The 21,128-nt window shown below is 39.3% G+C and overlaps 1 protein-coding gene across 4 annotated transcripts in view; it reads right to left on the reverse strand.

Annotated features, from left to right (window-relative positions):
- The window catches only part of dmxl1 (Dmx-like 1), a 43,036-nt gene extending 26,942 nt beyond the window's left edge, over window positions 1-16,094 (reverse strand). For 3 of the 4 annotated variants that reach the window (XM_066643757.1, XM_066643756.1, XM_066643755.1), the window contains exons 1-13: window positions 15,996-16,094; window positions 11,483-11,675; window positions 10,877-11,002; window positions 9,091-9,156; window positions 8,906-8,987; window positions 8,675-8,798; window positions 8,494-8,560; window positions 8,222-8,400; window positions 7,722-7,926; window positions 6,744-6,912; window positions 5,730-5,918; window positions 5,095-5,333; window positions 3,458-4,136 (exon numbers count right to left, since the gene is read on the reverse strand). In XM_066643757.1, the coding sequence (XP_066499854.1) occupies window positions 3,458-4,136; window positions 5,095-5,333; window positions 5,730-5,918; window positions 6,744-6,912; window positions 7,722-7,926; window positions 8,222-8,400; window positions 8,494-8,560; window positions 8,675-8,798; window positions 8,906-8,987; window positions 9,091-9,156; window positions 10,877-11,002; window positions 11,483-11,569 (2,212 nt within the window). In that variant the 5' untranslated portion in view covers window positions 11,570-11,675; window positions 15,996-16,094. The remainder of the gene's footprint in view (window positions 1-3,457; window positions 4,137-5,094; window positions 5,334-5,729; window positions 5,919-6,743; window positions 6,913-7,721; window positions 7,927-8,221; window positions 8,401-8,493; window positions 8,561-8,674; window positions 8,799-8,905; window positions 8,988-9,090; window positions 9,157-10,876; window positions 11,003-11,482; window positions 11,676-15,995) is intronic. The other variant, XM_066643758.1, reaches the window with a different exon arrangement.
- Between the last annotated feature and the right edge of the window lie 5,034 nt (window positions 16,095-21,128).

Genomic DNA, 21,128 nt, shown 5'->3' on the forward strand with positions numbered 1-21,128 from the left:
TGTATAAATAAATGTTTATGCAGGAGACAAGGGCAAAAATACTCACACTGCAACATTTAAGCAAATTAGATGAAACCCACTATAAGTGTAAATGACTCATTAATTACACATTTTATTTTATAGTATTAGTTCTCAATTTTTAAAGCGACAGTCCCTTAGATCTTTTTTTTTTTTGACAGCAGTAATATTCCTGATGTGAGCATCCCTGCAAAGTCTAACGTTAAAAACAATGGTGGGGTAGGTTTTCTGGCCACGGCAGCATCCAAGTTTGTCTCCTCTTTTCTGGCTTCAGGGCTAACAAAACTGCCTTCCTCATTAAACTCTGTAACGGGAAAACAGAAAGCTTCATTTTTATATCTTGGTTCATTACAGGAGCATTGGCTACCACGCTGTCATGTTCTATAGAACACATCACACAGCACTGTCAACACCTCAAGATCTAGCACATTCTAGAGCAGTGGTCTGTGCTACAACATGAGATACTGCCACTGGTGTACCACAGATCCCAGGGTAGGTTTTCTGGCCATGGCACACATCTATACGTACCAAGGTCACATGCACAGACTCAAAAAGAGGTTCTGACACATTTTCTCGGTTACATGAGCAACAGCAGTATTTCTGGATGGAGATATGAGAACACCAATCTCAGTCTCCATCTGCTCATTCACTCAATCACTTAAAATATAGAAACGCAGAATCAGAACAGCAGCTTGCAAAGAGAAATGTGACAGAATCCTTGTTAAAACCAGTATTAGCATTGACTTTGATTTTGAAATGTTACGAGAGCTCTGTGAATTATAAGGTTTCAAAATTGATGTGAAGCTGGCTTTTTTTCTTGCTGAACAGCCACATATAAAACCACATACTCTCGGCAACAGGAGCTGAATTAGAAGGTATGGTTTTAAAGCACATACATAAGCATACAAGTTTTGATGTAGCTTGAAAAATGTGAATACCGCTCATCCCTAGAGATGCAGCTAATTATTAGCTTAATATATAATTATATATACACTATATAATTATTACACTCTTCTAAAGACAATACTTTAAAAAAAAGACTGTTTATTGCAGCATTTCATGTAATATAATGAACAATGTCCTTTTTAAAATAATACATAAAATGCTAAATATAAAAATACAAAATGGCACTCATACACTGACTGATCAGACTACATGATAATTTTGCCTTTCATGACGTTCACCATGATTAGGGCTATACATTTCTGCCGTGTCTTGGTCGGGAGGCTGGCAACACTACATATTTGACACGGACCATTCTTTGTTTGTGTCATCGCATGAGTTCAGAGGTCCTCGGGGAGGTGGGTCAAGAAACTGTCAAGTCTACATAAGCACTGTGTGTGGTTTTGGTTTTGCTGGTGGTTTTGTGTTCCGGAAATAAATAAATAAAGATTGTGGACCAGTTCCTGGGTGTTTAGTAGAGGACAGTATGGACTGTCTGTCCTGCAAAGAGAACTTGGTAATATCCTGCCAATATTTTTGGCAGCTGGACCAGCAGCCTCCCTCTTTGTTCTCAATATTTACATATGTGTGCTAGACAGCGCTCTGTCCTCCTATTGGTCATTGTCAAGGAACATGCCATAGGATGTGTCAGACCAGAATCCAAAAAAGTCTAACAAGTTGGACTTTTCATCATAGTGTCATGGGGCATCACAGACACCACATCGCTTATTTCTGGTTATGTCACTACATGACCGTTACTCATCCCTGACACTCATTCAGTTCAGACACAAAAACTATTCCAAAATCGGACCAAATTTGTGTATTGTGATCCCGGCATCAGATCCACTTGCTTTATCCAATGTAGGGTTTAGCTACGTGTATTTTGTGGCAGTAATTATTGCCACCGCTCTAATTACATGAAACTGCAATTACAAAAGCAGAGGGCTTTTATTTTGGAGTGAGCAATACAGGAAGTGGAAAAATTATGCCTAATGCACTGCTTCTATCTCTACACACCTGACAAGCGAGCAAGCGAGAGCGGGAGAAATAGAGGAGAGGAAAGAAAAGTTGATTAAACTAGCTAACGTTAAGTTTTACAATTTTACATTTAGAATGTTACTTTCAGTTTGGCACATGCTGCATAATGACTGGAGCCTGTTAAGTTTAAAACTAGTGCTGTCAAGGTTAATGTGTTCATTTTTAACACAGATTAATCATATGACCAAATTTTAATTCAGAAATCATGAAAACTACACTGAGATAATTATAATAAAGAAAAAAGATTCCTCTGTCCAGTTTGTCATGTATACTACAGTAGCTTACACATGTATTTGTTTTACTCCTCCCCATACAAAGAATTACTAGCATTAACTTTTAATTTATCACAGATTATTGTTGCAATTAATAAAAGTATTGAATATGAATATAATTCATGTTGTGTTGTTCATACAATGATTCTTTTATTTTAAATTTAAAAATCTGTGAAAGAAAAGTGTGATTAATCCTGTGATTAAACCTCTGACAGAGTTTCTCTATGATATGATATGGTGAAAGAAATCACAGAACATTAGGTGCTCTAACCCAGGCTGCACTCTATGCAACTGGATTTATGAAAATAAACAGTGTGTAAAATGTATTGTGTAGTGTATGTATTCTTCTTCACTTTTTAATCAATTTTGCGCTGCACCGGTTGGGGGCGTGAAAGATTGTCTGCCACCACTGCAAAAAAAAAAAGTCTAGAGGAGAAACTGCAATGTGTGTCATTGTTACACATGTGAACCAAACCAAGCTTCATTCCTATATCTGACCATCTTTCATGATTAAATCAAGGCCAGAAACTCACACTGTATCTTTTCTGTAAACACTGCTAATTGTGACCGTTTTTAGTATCTAGTGTTAGTCCTCAGATTTTAAAGCACACACTCATTTAAAATGTCAGAGAAATGTTAACTGTCCAGACTGTTTACCTGTTGCACTACTCCTTCACAGTTTTTGAAATAGATATTTTTTTAATCAATTAGTTGTTGCAACCCTAGATAATTTTCTTTAAATCCCAAAAACAATTATCATTGCAATTACAAAACTCTAGAGAGGTCTCTAAAACCCATAAACACCGCCGAAACTTAAGGACTGTCGCTTTAAAAAAAATATATGCTTTTTCTCTAGTGTGTAAATATCTAAGCATATTTTTTTCCAACAAGTTGTCTAACATGAGGCATGTCTCTGTTGTCTGCAAATATGCAGCTTTTTTACCTTTTGGGTATAGTGGTTTCGTGTCAGAAACTTTGTTATCATTCTTATATTAACAAACTATAACTGTAAGCATAGGTGCATTTGTCAAGATCTTTCTTCCCTTCATTTCAGTGATGAACATAAAAGCTGTTTGAAAGCCAGTAACTGCCCTTCGACCTACAAAACCTGTATGAATATATGTGCAGTCTAGCAAGGTTACAAGGCAGGTCCATGTCTGTTTTTAAAGAGGAGAAGATAACCTTACCAAGGCAGGTGCTGGGAATGAGTGTTGGCAGCCAGGCCACATTGGAGAAAGCAGACGAATGCAGGGAATTGATCCTGGCCAGCTCGGACACACCGCCTGAAAAGGACAGGGGACCAACGGGGTCAACCCTCCACAGGATCAGCTCACTGTAAATAGCATTCGGATCCTGGGACACAGGGCCAGGGGATGACCAGCTCTTCCGGCCAGAGGAGGCAAGGCCAGGCAGGGACTGGGTCAGGATGCTTTCCGTCTCCGGTGTACGCAGTGCATTATGGTGCGAGGTGGTCAGTAGTAGAGGCAGAAGCGAGTGGCAGGCTAGGTCATTGAGGTGAAAGCGGTGTCCACAGTAGCGGGATTTGTGTGAGACGCTGAGTACTGTAGAGAAGGCTGACCCTTCAGCAAAGCTGACTGCCCACTGGTTTAGGGAGCCGTCAGCATGCTTGGAGATCATTAGCACGTTAGGGGTGAAGATGCTCAGTCGAAGGCTGTTGGAGCACGGCTTGTTCTGTCCTAATCCAATCAGGACTGAGGAGGAGCGGGGCAAGCCGACAGGTCGCTGACGGCCATGCTGAATGGCTAAGTCCACATTTTTATTGCAAGCATACATCACCACACTACGACTGAGCGAGTTGGCATCACCAGTGGGAAAAGCAACTGGTATTCGGGACACGAATGACACCTGCAATGAGAAGACAACATTTTGTGCCATTGTTTAGGAGACCAATTATCACAAATACAGTGTCTCAGATATACATATATATTGTTTACAACAAACAAGATAATATACAGACAGACACACATTACACAACAACCCAACTAATATTTTGTATCCCTTGTGCTGTTAAAACTGCCCTGGGACAGTTTCCCAAAAATTCAGCCAGGATCAGCAGAGGTGCACCAACAGATTTGAAATAGCTTTAATGTGAGCTTGGGCTTAAATGGATCGGACTTATATTCCTAGCACGTCCTACATTTAATTGAGCAGGTTGAGATCTAGGAATTTACAGGCCAAGTCAGCTCCTTGAAACTTTTGTCATATTACTCCATTCACCATTAGTGAATATATTTTTACAATGTGGCAGGGTGCATTATCCTGCTGTATGACACGCTGTGATTTGAGAATTCCCCTGCTACCAAGGGGTGTACTTGGTTCAGGTAGGTGGTATGTTTTCAAAAGCAATGTCCACATAAATGCCAGGTCCCAAGTTTAACCAGCAGGACATCACCCACATCACAATCCCAATGCCTCCACAGCATTCCTCAGGTAAGTGAGGCACACAGGAACATATTTAACTGACTGTGCACTTGCTTTGCAATAAGTATTACCACACAAGAGATGCCACTGTAATGTGACAATATTGGTCACTTCACGTTTGTTATTTTAAGGTTGTGGCTGATCAGTTTCATCTTTAAAACAGTCCATAAGCCGACTATGCCTTATTAAAAATGATTAAAATCTCCAGGCTATAATTCCTAGTACAGGACCCATATAGGATTTTCCATAAGCACTTTACTTGTGGAAACCCTGCATCATACTACAAGCAATTACGATAATAAACAATGAATCCCGACATCTCTATTTTACATAAATGCCACGGGCATAACCTGTAGAAGGAAACGTGGTCTGTTGGCCCTACCTGAGCCTGACGAAACATCCCGGGTTGATATTCATCCAGCCAGTCTACGTGCCACACCAGCAGAGAGCCATCCATAGGGTGGATGCTAAAGAGCATGTCGGCCCCCCTGTTCCATTCTCCTAGTAACACATCTACCTGGTGCTCCACTGCAGCTGCAGGCAGTGGGAAGGAGGCTGCATCTAAGTTTGTCTCCTCTTTTCTGGCTTCAGGGCTAACAAAACTGCCTTCCTCATTAAACTCTGTAACGGGAAAACAGAAAGCTTCATTTTTATATCTTGGTTCATTACAGGAGCATTGGCTACCACGCTGTCATGTTCTATAGAACACATCACACAGCACTGTCAACACCTCAAGATCTAGCACATTCTAGAGCAGTGGTCTGTGCTACAACATGAGATACTGCCACTGGTGTACCACAGAACCCCAGTGTCAGTATCTCACATTATAGCACTCACTCTTGTGTATTATATATTCATACAACAAGACACTATCAAGACACTGATGGGTCAGTTCTGAGCATATTGTGGGTATTGTCAATACTTACAAAAATTAATCTTTAATCATTTCATTCAGTGCAATAATGTAATTATTACAGGCATCGACTCTGAAAACCCAAATATGTGAATGATACAAACCATCATCAGCCCGATTGGTCTGTGGGAGGTTCTGCTGCTCCAAACTGCTCTTTATCTGCTGGATGAACACCTCCATGGTGAGAGTGAGCTGCAGCTCTTTGTTGTTGAGCCAATGGACAGTAAAAGGTCCACCTGGCTCTTCCTCATCTGAACCACTCAATGAAGAGATGGAGGGCAGCAGAGGAATATCTGGAATTACACAGCAAATTTGTAACTGGATAACCAGACATCTAAATTAATTTAACTTCTAAATATACATATTTCTAAAAGGACCTACTTATAAATAATACTTTGAGCTGTAAGCTGTGATAGTAGAATTATATTAGCTAGTAGAACCAATAGTTTTGACTCTGTTTTAGCAGTACTACACTATAGCGTAGGGCAACAAACCGTTTGATATTTCTTACTGCTAAAAGTCAGCTGACACTGAAAGGCTGTGTGGTTATGGTGGCAGGACCACATCTTAAAACATCCATGACTTTACTTCCTCCCACACTGACATAACCTCTCTTTTTGGCTATTCACCAACACAAATATCTCACCCAGACGCAGAATATCAACCTCTGCTTGCCACTGATATCTGACTGTAAGGAAAATTCCCTTTCATATGCTAATTATCAATTATCTAATGATCACACCAGACCGGGGTGGGGAACTCCAGTCCTAGAGGTGGTGAATTCCTGCACAGTTTGGTGATTTCCATGCTCAAACACAGCTGATTCAACTCAGCAGTTAAACAGCAGGTTTTGTTGTTGTGTCAGTGAAATTGGCCACCTTCCTACACTCAGACCCTCAGTTCTCTACTCCTACAATAGATCAGCATCTCACGGCTCAGCACTCTTTTTGTAAATGTTGCCATTTCCATTTTTTCCTCTGTTTTTTTTTTTTATTCCTTTAAACAACAGACCACAGTCATAGACAATGTTAAGCAAAGTTTGGGTTGCAAATGAAGTGTGACAGGTATGTAGTAAAGGGAACTGAAACTAAATGATTTGTAAATGAAACTGAAATTACCTGTGGCTGGATTAATGCTAGCAGCAATGTGAAAGTGGCACAGAGCATTGGCGTGAGGGACGCTTTTCCTGTGGGTGAAATGCTTGTTTTGCTGATGAGGTAGCGGCCCTGTGTGAGCCGGCTGGGCAGTGCACCTGACTGGCCCTCGCCACGATTCTGTCAGGTTCATCTGAGCGATGGAAACAGAACATGTCAAGACATTTGACTCCAGCTACAAACACATCAGTCCATCTCCATTGAGTAGGGAATCAAATTAAATGAGCATTTTACAACTTTACTATACCTCAACATGTTGATCTATTATTATATAGAGTACTGGGCAAACATAAAATACCGCCCTTTATTTAAATAATTTCCAGTGAAAACAACCATTAAGTAGAAGATATTTCTTTTACAGGCAATGTCTCTGAATAGGTTTGATATTAAATAAACTGCTTTGTATAAGGAAGGGGAAATAAAAAGCCAAAAATCACTTCAAAGTTGGTAGAAACCATGAAATACCTGGTTGTTTTATTTCCTGTTATAATTTTTATTTTCTAAATTAAAAAAAGTATTACTTAATGGCTGTTTGACTGGAAATTAAATAAATGAATGGTCAAAGTATATATAAACACAGGTTTGTGCTGTAGAACTTCTAATATGCAAAACTGACGGCCAGTGTGTGAATTGAAACTACATTGAGTGCAATTTTATTATTTTTTAATGTAAATTTAAAAACTCTTTTTTGTGAGATCCCTAGGATGGCAGAAACCCAGCACATCAGAAGATTTTGTGATGAACCAGATTTACTTTAGTATGCTACAGACATGAAAAAAACATGAAAGGATCTGCATTTACGTTTGAAAGTCCACCACATCTGACATGCTCAGTTCCATAAAAGTCTGTTTGGCCCCAATCCACTACACAGGTAAGTGTATAAATTATCCAATGTGTGACATAATTTGTGGTCTTTTGATTAAAGGGAAGAGCGTGACTCACCTCTAATGGTGTCCCACTCTGGCCTTTGTTATTACAATAGGCCTTCTTCATGTTATTTGTCTTCAGTGTATCGTTGTTGTTGCTGCTGCTGCTGTGATTGTGCCTTAGTCCAGACAGTAGACTGTCGCTAGGCAGCAGCGTCTCCGCCCACAGCCGACACACGCTGTCCTTGCAGCAGGTCAGTAACACATTACACACGGCACCCCTGGAGGCATAAAGGATGCTGTTTAACTGACTTGCTGGCATGACTGCAGATATAAGAAGTGCAAATTCTGTTCCAACATCTTTTCCCAAAACTTTATTAGCATCCACAGGATGTGATTATTTTTAAATTAATCTTAAAATCACAAATTTACTGGCCCACAAATTAGTTCACATTTTATTTTATGTTACAAAAAAAAAGTAAAATCATCATAGTTGATTCACATCCTTTGAACTGATGCAACACAGATTTTTTTATTAAATTGTGTTTAGTATCCGAAAGCTTTGTAGGGTATTACCTGGGCATGTACTTGCTGGCCTTTCTCCATGAGAAGCCTGTAACAGCACGAGGGTGGGCCAAGTAGATAAAAGAGAAGTCAATTTCCCCCTGAGAGCCAATCTCAGGGGGAATGAAAAGCTTCATAACATCGGACTGCCATTTACTTGTACTGTACCACACCTTCACCAAGCAATCATCCTGTATGCAAGAAGGGAAAAAAAGTTTACTAAAGTTTACTGTGCAAACGGCAATCAAGTTATCAATAAGTACCATGACATTCTGTGTACAAACCTGCCCCGCAGTGGCAAAAAATTCCCCACCTGGAGAAAACTTCATTAGGTGAATAGGTGAAGCAGTCCTAGAACATTATAAACAGGGTTGGGACTAAATTAGGACAATGACCACAGTTAAAAAAACAAACCCAGCTAAATTAGTTGCATGCAAATTTCAAGCAATTCTATAAACAACCTACTTGCACTTCCATACACATCTCCATGAACACAGAGCATTGTTGCCTGTCTCCCTGTCAGCACTACAGCAGACGTTCTCATTGGACCACAACTGCAGGCTACTTGACCCTGTCAGAAGACTGGTACCTACACATAGACAAAAAGAACAAAGAGTTAACTCTAAAGAGTAAAAGTTTAAACAGACTCGTGAGAGTTTTATATATATATATATATATACACACACACTCTGGTACCTGTGGGGCTCCAAGCAAGGTTGTGTGCAATAGACTGCAAAAGGAACTGGCCAGTTTTTTGCCAATGGTAGCTCAGCTTCTGCTGAGAATCACAATACAGAATGTGTAAAAATGACACAAGAAAAAATAATAAATATAGGCAAACCATTGAGAATCTGGTTGTGAAATAAACTCACTGTTTGTACCTTTTCCTTTGGGCTGATCTGCACAGGCTCAAATATACAAATAATGTTTCCATAGGATGCAGCTATCTGTGGCAATGAGATGGAAAAAATATTTTTCAGGCAAAATAACAATTTTTGAGAGATGTGCACAAGTCATAAACAGCATATATGTCTAGCTAATCCCCTTCTAGAAATACCAGACAGCTTATGCTATTAAGAGGAAAATGTGTGCTTCTAATAGCTTATTCATTGGGCTCTGCAGCTTGTCACAATGGTTGTCCTATAGCACTTTCCGAGGATTAATTCCTAATCACCTTTTAAATACAAGATGTAATTTCACAGAACATTTAGTTTTACCACCTATTATTATTAGACAGAGTTATAAGCAAGTACAAGTATAGATCTAATGTTAAAGACCCAGCAAAAGATAAAATACTGTCATGCAACCATGAGTCAGTGAGCCACTAAAACTGTGACACATTTAGCTCATGTCTACAATAAACCATAGTCATGTATCATCCAGTTGATCTCATGTTTCTTCATAAGAAACACAACTTAAAGCAGTAACTAGAGCCTACATATGACAATTAGAGCATTATTCCTATAACTTGGTTTTCCAATAAACGTGCAAAATTACAACTTGGACTACATGTCCATAATGTTTCTTCAAATACACACGTGAAGTATGTTTGCAGAAGTTTTTGGATAGCAGCCATATCCACTTCCTCTTCCAACAATACAACTAAAGCACATGATCTATGGCACTAAAACCACAAGCCAATTCCACTGGGCACAACTGTATAGAGCGAACACAAAATAATACCTGCAAACAAAATTCTGTGTTTTGAATGCAAATGTTGTGAATACAAAATAGGAAGAAAAAAAAAAACAGTTATTTGCAGTTATTTGATATATATTTTTTTGCCAGTCTTTGCTTTCATTTATTTTCATGCTTTAATTTTTGTGGATTTTCCTGATAAAATCTCATTTCTCCTTTTGTCAGTGGAGTTTGTACTGACAGGTGCTCTCAAACCTCATCTAACACCGAGCTACACCCACTGCACCAACACCGAAATGTTCTCCAACATGATGGAACGATCAGGTTCACATACACAACAGAAGGTAAACTGAATTTTTGCATTAAAAGTTGATACAGATGTTATAAATTTATTGCTGAATGGTTAGTAGATGTTGTGGGTTCTCATATTTCTTGCCTATGAACGTAAGGCTTTTTACTGCATCCAGCTGACAAGAACAAATAAGTGAAGTGTGTTTTAAGGTTTTGTTTTTGTAGAAGACGAGCACCTGTCAGTCCAAAGTCTGATGGAGATTTAAAGTGAACAGTTTCTTTCAATACCCTCCCAATCAGGAAAAGTGTGCTAAAATTCAGAAAAAAAAAAAATAATAAAAATAAAACCCAGAAGCAGAAGCAAACAAGATTCTGAGCAAAATCCACAAAAAAATTCTAAGAAAAAAAACAGTGTAATAAAGTATTCAAGTATCATTTTAAAATGTGTTCCTAGTATTTTTTTGCCTTTACAGCATATACTTTTTTCATTTGAGTCTTAGAATGTTGTTTGCAAATTTCAGTAGTACTTGTAATACATTTGGCACAAAATTAACACCCTAACAATGAAGGCTTAGTGATAAATAGCAATTTTCATTTTGTAGTAACATTTTATGTTGATTTTTCACATCATTAAAAACAAATTTTTAACCACAGCCTAACTCTAATTTCAATGCAATGACTTAAGAAAACTGCACACAGTCACAGTTACACAGCAAGGAACGTCCAATATATCCTTACCTGTCCCCCCTGCTGAGAGCAGTCCACACACCCCACTTGGATGTTCCCGTGTTTGGCACCTGGGATGATCTGAAGCCTCTCAAAGTCACTCCCTAATATTACAATATCACATCCTGAGGCATAGGCCTGTGAGAGAAGCAAAGAGGGCGCAAATGTTTATTCAAAACACATAAGCCTAAAGTTTGACAAAAATGACTACAGCCTACAGCCCTATAAATATTCATTCAAAACTCAAAAAGGGTTACTGGCAAAAAAGCACTTCAGATAAGTGGAGAGTCTGAACTCTCATAGCAGGGCAATCTCCGAAGACAACCACCATTAATTAAATGAAAAAAAAATGATAAAGCCTGCTTTTGAGTAATGTATTAGGCCTACAATGAAATGTACTTGAAAAGATGACTGTGCACGGCATGTCATGAACTGGCATAAAGTCACCTAGGCAACAGCCTGGAATAAGGAGACACAGAAAATAGACAGATATTGATTTCTGTCCATGCAGCAGAATGAAATCCTCTGAGCAACGACTCGTGGGAATGGTGCCATACTCAATTACTCTAGAATCACAAGCACATTTAGTGTATTCTACAAGCCACAAGTCTTTCTTACTGTGAAAGGTATGTTGTTTATGCTCCCCACAGCAAAACAATTGTCCCCAGGGTTGACAGCCCCAGTGAGTACTTGGTGTAGATTCATTGTCCTCAGCACACCAAAACTTCAAATTGCATCTTTAGACTGACTGGTATTACAGAGAAATCCAAGCAATGTCATGGTCTTCCACCACTGTGTCATAGATATCCACCTAAGAGATGAAGAGAAAGGATCAGTAAACACAAAGCTGGCACAGAAAAAGTTGTGATAGTTACCTTCCCCGGGCAAACCAGTTTTACTTTTTTCCCCCCTCTCTATACTTAAGACCATGTACCTATTTAACTACAAACAGCTGTTGTATGGTGTATAAACCCAAGCACCTAGGCCTGCAAACTGCTTCTACAAACATGTGTGAAAGAACGTGGTACCATGAAAGGATGCTATTTATGCAACATGACCAGTCATGGCACTTCCTCTCTACTAAATATTCCATAATCAACTTGTATTATAACAAATTGTTATAAGTAATTGGGAACAACAGCATGAAGTAGCAGACCATGTTAAATGACAGAGAGGGATAGTGGGAAGAGGTCACCAACTTTCTGCAGAGCCAATCACTACAGAGTTCCAAACTTCATGTGGCCTTCTGATTAGCTCAAGAACAGTGCTAAGAGAGCATCATGGAATGGATTTCCAAGGCCAAGCATCTGCATCCAAGCCTTACGTCACCAAGCCCAATGAAAAGCATCAGATGCAGTGGTGTAAAGCACTCCGACAGTGGACCCTAGAACAGTGGAGACATGTTCTCTGGAGTGATAAATCATGCTTCTCCCTCTGGCAATCTGATAGATAAGCTTGGGTTTGGCATTTGCTAAGTGAATTGTGCCAAGTGTAACTGTGTAAGTGTTGGAGGGTTTTTTTTAGGAAGTTGGGTTCAGCCCCTTAGTTCCATTGAGCAGAACTCTTAATGCTTCAGCATACCAAAACGTTTGAGAAATTTCATTCTCCCAATTTTGTGTGAACAGCTTGGGGATGGCCCTTCCTGTTCCAACCGGACTGTGCACCAGTGCACAAAGCAAGGTCTTTAAAGAAATGGATTAGCAAGTTTGATGTGGAAGAACTTGACTGAAGTCCTGACCTCAACCCAATAGAACACATTTGGGATGAGTGAAGTCTATGAGCCAGGCCTCATCCATCATCAATGTCTGACCTCACAAATGCGCTTTTGGAAGAATGGTCAAAAATTCCCATAAACATATTCCTATAGCTGCAAAGGGTTGGCTGACATCTTATTAAACCCTATGGATTAAGAACAGGATGTTGATAAAATTCATATTCGTAAAAAAGTAATCAAGCGAATAATTTTGGCAATATAGTGTATGATTTAATTATCATAATATAATGTTTACAAAATAACAATAATTTATTATTCATAGGGTATGAACCAGATCTTCAATACTGTATATCCCTGTCCTACAGATGCTTGAGCTTTCTGATCAATCTACCACCTTTAATGACCAGGGTCTTCTTGCTAACCCCCATTCACCCTGTTTTTCAATTGTCAGTACCACCACAGAGCAGGTATTATTTGGTGGTGGATCATTCTCAGCACTTGATGTGGTAACATGACAGTGTATGTCATGCATGTACAAGTGGCTCAGACAAGGCAGTGCTTCTGGAGGTTTTAAACACCTCAGTGCCACTGCTGGACTGAGAACAGTCCAACATCTGTGGACAGCGTCCTTTGACTACAGATTACGCACTCAAGAATGACTAACGAACATTTTAGCAAAAATATGAGATACACTCTCTTTCTCTATATGCAGCAATACAAGGTGAAAGAAGAAAGTCAATATGTTTAATACAATGATCTGTGAGTGTCCATAGTATTTATAAACTCCAGCAGCACATCAGTGTTTTAAAGAGTTTATCCACATAATGCTGTTGGCAGGACAGTGGATTACTCTCAGTCCAACAGTTACACTGAAATGTTTAAAAACTCCAGCAACACTGCCGCTCCAAATACAGTAATACCTTAATATACGTGTTTAATTCGTTCTGTGACTGAGTTCATTACTCAATTTGCTTGTATATCAAATTAAATTTCCCCATTAAAATGAATTGAAATACTATTAATCCATTCCAGCTCCCTAAAAACCACAACATTTTTGTTGCATGTATTTAAATAAAAAAAATGTATAAATAACAAATTATGCATAAAAATAATAATAGATATTAAATGAGAATGTAAAGAAATAAACTGGTTCTGTTAAGTGTATATACTTTGAAGATCAGACGAAGACGCTGGCAGAGCTGTAGGAGATTGGCTAAGGAGGTTAGGGGGAGTTTGTCTTTTCTTGCTCTACGACTTATAACTTAACTTACTTGCTACACTTAATGCTACAAAAAAACAGCGATACAACAGGGATGCACAGCAAGATAACTAAGTGAACTGAACACTCACTGTGCTACCTAGTGGCGAGTGGCGTAAGCTCACATCTCGGCTCTTAAAGCAAAAAAAATAATAATAAATAAAAGAAAAATAATAAATCGACTGAGACACGGCTCATATCTCGAAAATTTTGTGAGTTGATTCATTCGTGAGTCAAGGTTTCACTGTAATTCCTCCTCTCCTTTGCTCCCATGGGTGTCATGAACACTGAATAACAGGGTGAAAAACAGCAAATAAAGTCTGCAGGGTAACAGATGGACTACAGTGTGTAACTGTAAAACTACAAGTGGCAAGTGGAGCTGAATTTCTGTTTTGGCTGATCAGTGCAGCTATAAATAAAGTTATAAAAAGAGACAGGAAACAGAAATACGAGGTATTACTAAGATCCTTTAAGGATTTTTCTTGTTATTTACAACTTTAGTCTTTATTAATGAGATTTAGTCACTTTTTATCTTGTTAACATGTCCATGTTGCAAAGACATAGGCCTATTTTGCACAAAATATTCACCATTCAACACCATGGCTGAGCATTTCAGCTCTGAAACTGTAGCGCTTCAACAACAATCTCAAATGTCGCTAATTCAAACAACAAGGTTTCCTTATGTCATAATTCTCAAGAACCAAACTTCAACTTTTGGGGCAGGGGTTTTCAGGCTGCAGGTGAGTTGCGAAAGGTAAGTGGAGATAGAGGCAAGGACTAAACGCATAATTGTAGATCTGTATGTACTGAATGAATGTGAAGGTAGTGTTTGCTCTAAGCCAATTTAAAGGCATTAGGAATTTTCTTGGGAATAATTCTTATACATATAATGTCAATAAACAGCAATTTGTTTTTAAAGATTTAGATAAAGGCCAAAGGGCGATTTAAGAGGAGATATTCCTTGCTTTGTTGGAGATGATCATTTTGAAAGGTATTAGCATTGGTTTTGTCCAATTATTATTCATGAATGCTGCATTCCAAATACTAATTGGAATACAAATATGCTCCTTATATATTTATGGCAACATTTTAACATAAGCTGAACATCCTCGCTTGGAAATGTCTTTATAACTCATTTACATTTCTTAGGAACAAACGCAAAGGTGTGTTTAGACAGAACATGAACATCTGTCTGTCCTCAGATATATCTCATAAACTCTGGCTTTATTAGCACTATGACAGTTGCGAAGCTGGGTTGATATTCACAAAGCAGTTGTAACTGCTCTGAGATCAATTTGTTCGGTACTTATGAGAGGCATGGTCCTGTTAAATGATTCCAGAACAGCAGGGGAGTGAATATTGATACTGAGCCACACCAGATAAAGAGCGTGTGTTTCCTCACGTGATGACGTGACGGTCAGCAACATGCAGGCGTTGCTAGCTTGCAGTAGCACAGCTATGTCCCCTAAACTAACGACATACATATGAGACAAAACTAGACACTAGTTAAATCCAGTATGAATGTTAGTATAGCATCCGAAACTTACGCAAGTCCACATCGCTGAATAATTCATTTCGCAGCTAGCCAGCGAGCTAGTGGGCACCCTGTAAAGAGAGCTAGTTGTCAGTGCTACAAGCTAACGTGTACTTGATTCACATAGGACTAGTCTCTCAAGCGAAATAAAGTTAGCCATTATCTAGGTGACCAGCAATTCACTTTCACTCAGTGGCGTGGTAATCCTCTGCCCAACTTCATAACAAGCTACGAGTGTCAGCACCAACACCAACAGTGAACTAGCACAGGCTGTGTTTCTTCAAAAAAGACACCTGCTTACAACTTCATTATAACAAGTACCACTCTAGCTGCCCTTGTTTCGCTGTCTCTGTATAAATGAGACTTAAGTGGGCTCAAAGCTTTTCATTCGAATGGTCAGTTCCACCTTAAAAGGTGCAGCTTTTAAGGTGGCCCGGAACATTGGACTGATGAGCCCAACTTCAGTTCGGTGTAGGTCGTTAACAGACTGCGCTGATGAAACCTGGCTCTGCTAACGTTAGCCCTTCACAAAATTCCAGGACACACACCGAAGTCCAGGCAAACTACAGAGTCCTTACCTCGCCAGGTCACACAACAGCAGTTTACATATGACAGAAAAGTGTACCTCCTCATTGCGGGAGATAAGTGCCACACTCAACGGTCGTTGTCATCTGTGTGCAGTAAGGGAAGCGCTCTCTCTCTCTCTCTCTCTCTCTCTCTCCCTCCGTCTCTTTCTGATGTGGACGGGCTGAGTAGAGAGGCGTCTCTGCCGCGGTGCATTGTGGTAGTTGAAGTTCTCTCGTGTGTACACTCTGCTGCGAGGCACTGAAGTGATTCATGAATCTCTGAGGGCGCAGTACTACAAACAGGGTGACAAGTAAGTTATGAAATTCTGGATAAAACACTGTAGTGTAAATTAGTCAAATGTAGCAGTGTGAAGACATGGCTAAATCTCAAATAACTATTTGTTAAAAAAACACTGCTGTTTTTGGAGCTCACTATCCTGTATTTTGTTTAAAAAATGCACAGTGCACGTGTGTATTTGAAATACATTCATTATCTGTAACCGCTTATCCAATTCAGGGTCGCGGTGGGTCCAGAGCCTACCTGGAATCATTGGGCGCAAGGCAGGAATACACCCTGGAGGGGGCACCAGTCCTTCACAGGGCAACACACACACACACTTTTTCTGAGTCGCCAATCCATTTACCAACGTGTGTTTTTGGACTGTGGGAGGAAACCGGAGCACCCGGAGGAAACCCACGTGGACACGGGGAGAACACACCAACTCCTCACAGACAGTCACCCGGAGCGGGAATCGAACCCACAACCTCCAGGTCCCTCCAGGGCTGTGACACTACCTGCTGCGCCACCGTGCCGCCCGTTTGAAGTACAGTGGTCATTTAATTAAAAATAGAAAATAAAAAAGTAAAAACCACCCTATCGCTAACAACAAAATCACCAACTTTAAATCGTCTGAACAAAAGCTTTATTATCCTCAGAAACAGAACAAATTGATGCAGTGCTTTTTTCCTTGATTAAAATCATAATGAATGCAGTGACTAATTCTTCCCATGTTTAAGTTATTTTAATAACAGCAACACAAATTGTAGTAGCAAACATCAATAAAGTGAAATCTACTATTACTATAGTATGACATTATGATGAAAACACTGAATTATTAAATTAAATGCAAACCTTGGGTTCTTAACAAAATCTGTGGTGGCCTTGTAGGGTTGTATGTCCACGGAGAAGGAAATTACGGGTATACTTAGAGATCTTAAGTCAAACACAGTCCCTCATGTACAGCACAATACTGTTTGAAAATGGTGGGGGAAATGCAGCGATGTACTGCTGCACAAATATTTAACGATTTTGATGGTAAGATTCAGATATTTGGGCGACAATGTGGCCCAAGTAGTGTCGCAGTCACACAGCTCCAGGGGCCTGGAGATTGTGGGTTCAAGTCCTGCTCCGGGTAACTGTCTGTGAGGAGTGTGTTCTCCCTGTGTCCACGTGGGTTTCCTCCGGGTGCTCCGGTTTCCTCCCACAGTCCAAAAATCCACATTGGCAGATGGATTGGCGACTCAAAAGTGTCCACAGCTGTGAAGGACTGGCGCACTCCAGGGTGTGTTCCTGCCTTGCGCCCAGTAATTCCAGGAAGGCTCTGGAACCAGAAGTCTGACAAACAAAACAACACCAATGAATGTATATTCCTGGAATGTTACAACTGTCTGTGAACACAAAAGAGCACTGAAGAAGAGCCTTTATATTTGGTTTTCATGTAAGTGCTAGAATTTTTTTTTTTTATAAAAATGTTGTTTAATCAATGCTTAATGCATTGTAACCGTAACCGGCACATTAGGAATGGGTAGAATGAAAATGAGTTATTGATCCTTCTGTTGCAGATATATACTGTTTGACAATCTATACTTACATTAAAAAATATTGAAACTATATGTTTTATTTGTGCAGTAAATTAAATGCTTTGTACTTTGTATTTTATACAAAGAAAGTGAAAAATATATGGGACTAAAAACAAAGTGCAATGATATGCAAATGAATAACAGTACAAAGACAACTTTTAAAATGTTGAAACTGAGAAAGTTAATTGTTTTTTGAAAAATATTTGCCCATTTTGATGCAAGTAACACGCTCTTAAAAATGTGGAATGGGCCATGTTTACCACTGTGTTGCATCACATTTTAACAACATTCTGTATGTTTGGGAACTGAGGAGACAAGTTGCTGTTGTTTTGAAAAATAAATATTTGGGAGCTCATTATAGAGTGTTTAGTTTTATTATGCACCCGTTGATTTTAATATGTGACAGGTCTGGACTAATTTAGCACATTAAATCTTTCATTAAGGGGCCATGCTTTTGTAAACCATGCGGAATGTGGATTGGTCTTATTTTGTTTGCCATTAAACAAACTTAAAGCATTATATAACATTTGTGCAAGTCACCCATTCCATGTGCACTAATGAACCCCCACGTAAAAAGCCAGATGGTCCCACTCCTCTTTAGCCCTGGAAGAAATGCAAGGTTCAATGTATCTGACCACAAGACACTTTCCACTTCCCCTCAGTCCATCTGACATGAGCTCAGGCCCATAGAAGAAAGTAGCATATATGGATTCTGTTTAAAGGTAATGTATTCTTTGTTTGACAGAGTTTATTTTGTATTTGTGGATGCAGCAACATACACAGTCAATGGCTTTCGAAAATATTAGTTTCTCAGCCCATGCTGTGATTTCCACTACAAAAATGTCTGTTTTAAATGCAGTGCCACTTGAGATGGTATGGAGCATGTGATTTTAACACAATTAAAACTGTTACAGTTATAATTAAAAAAGATATATATATATGTTCCCTAATTAAAGGTACAGAATATGTACCCTTCAGTGTACCACCACTGTGACAGCAAGGGTACCACCACAGTGACTGTATTCCTGACAGTGTACTGTAGATGTTAAATTCCCCAGGAAATTTACTAGTTTTAAGTTTAGAAACCTTCATTCATTCATTGTCTGTAACCGTTTATCCAGTTCAGGGTCACGGTGGATCCAGAGCCTGCCTGGAATCACTGGGCGCAAGGTGGGAACACACCCAGGAAGGGACACCAGTCCATCGCAGGGCAACACACACCCACACATTCGAACTTATGGACACTTGAGTTGCCAATCCACCTACCAATATGTGTTTTTGGACCATGGGAGGAAACCGGAGCAAACCCACGTGGACACAGTAAGTTTTTATATACATTTTGTAGAACATCCCATCTTTTCTCAAAATGCAGCTTGTAAATGTGTCAAACAGGAAGTAATTTCTACTCACACACCTAAGGACACTTTTGAGTCGCCAATAATCCTACCAGCGTGTGTTTTTGGACCATGGGAGGAAACCCATGCGGACACGGGAGAACACAGCAACTCCTCACAGACAGTCACCCGGAGCGGGACTCGAACCTACAACCTCCAGGTCCCTGGAGCTGTGTGACTGCGACACTACCTGCTGCACCACCGTGCTAATGCAAATATTTTTAACATAATATCACTGTCAAAATATTTTAAAAGTGTATTTGTAAGTGGTCAATTTAAAAGAGAAGGCACACACATCCTATAAAAATTAATTAATTCATTCATTATCTGTAAGCGCTTATCCAATTCAGGGTCGCCTTGGGTCCAGAGCCTACCTGGAATCATTGGGCACAAGACAGGAATACGCCCTGGAGGGGGCGCCAGTCCTTCACAGGGCAACACAGACACACACACACACATTCACTCACACCTACAGACACTTTTGAGTCACCAATCCACCTACCAACATGTGTTTTTGGACTGTGGGAGGAAACCGGAGCGCCCGGAGGAAACCCACGTGGACAACACACCAACTCCTCACAGACAGTCACCCGGAGCAGGGATCGAACCCACAACCTCCAGGTCCCTGGAGCTGTGTGACTGCGACACTACCTGCTGCGCCACCGTGCCTATATAAATTAATATATGTACATATTCATTTTGGAGCATATTTAATTATTCATTCCTTGTGTAAGCTTCATGCAGTGAAAAGGATAGAAAACATGATTGCGTTCCATTTTGGTACAGAATGTGGTGGCTATTAGCTGTGCCAAATCTTTAACTCTGAAAGCAATGAAGCAGAAATGCAATTAGTTGCTAAATGTTTATTCAATTATAAAGTACATAAAATTATGACATTCTGTCATCTCAAGTATTTGAAACATATTTGCACAGCAACACCCTCCTCGTTCAGTTCAAGAAGGGATGAAAATGAGCTAATTACTTAATTCAGATTTGTTTTGGCAGGGAAAACACAAAATTGTGCAGTCCAGGCAGACTTTAGCATTGAAATTGGGAGATATTGCTATAAAGAAATGCAAATCAATGACAGATTTCTTTTCTCTTTTTTTTGTAAGTATATTTTGCTATCTGTCCAATGCTGGCTTTTCTTGACCAGTAATTAAATCTATACTCTTTTGGATAAGGAGTTTTGGCATTTCTAGTTCATACCATATACTGTTTTTTTTTCTTTTTTCTTTGCTCTGTTCTTTTCTCTACACAAAGAAATACCCATGGTGCAGTGATATATTCTCTTTGCTTATACACTCAATAATTTATTTCAGAATGCCAGTGAACTAGCCCAAAACAAACTTGAATAAAAACATTTGAGTAAGAGAGAAAAAGTAGGTCAAATATTTGTTCAGCTGCAGACACAACCCCTGACAAACAATGTGAAACCACCAAACCATAGAGGATGTTCACCCACTTTTTAAGTGTGTAGCAAATAAGCAAATCACGAATGTGACACAAAAATATTTACCTGAACTTCGTAAAACATACCTCCAAATTAAATATATTTTTATTAATTCATATTTGCAGATAGAGCAGTGGTTCTTGAACTGTGTTAAGCATCCTGAGGTGGTATGCTAGATGACATCTGAAAATGTACTACATTCAGGAATGTTTGAGTAATTGGAAAGTGTATGTTTTTATGTGCAATTCTGTTTAAATAGAAATTAATTTCTGTGTGCATTAACAACATACGATGTCTGCAAATATTAACTTAAATATCTGTAATAATGCATATACATAATAAAGAATATTGTCACCCCATGCATTTTTCAAAGCCCAAGAAACATTTTCAGAGTTAGCAGGTAAGCCATTCAAAGTTGATGATGAACTTTTTGCAACTTGCCAAAGAGATGACAAGACCCAGACTAAGTATATTAACAAAATGGA

Source organism: Hoplias malabaricus, chromosome 14 (assembly GCF_029633855.1).
Source record: "Hoplias malabaricus isolate fHopMal1 chromosome 14, fHopMal1.hap1, whole genome shotgun sequence".
NCBI classification, from domain to species: Eukaryota; Metazoa; Chordata; class Actinopteri; order Characiformes; family Erythrinidae; genus Hoplias; species Hoplias malabaricus.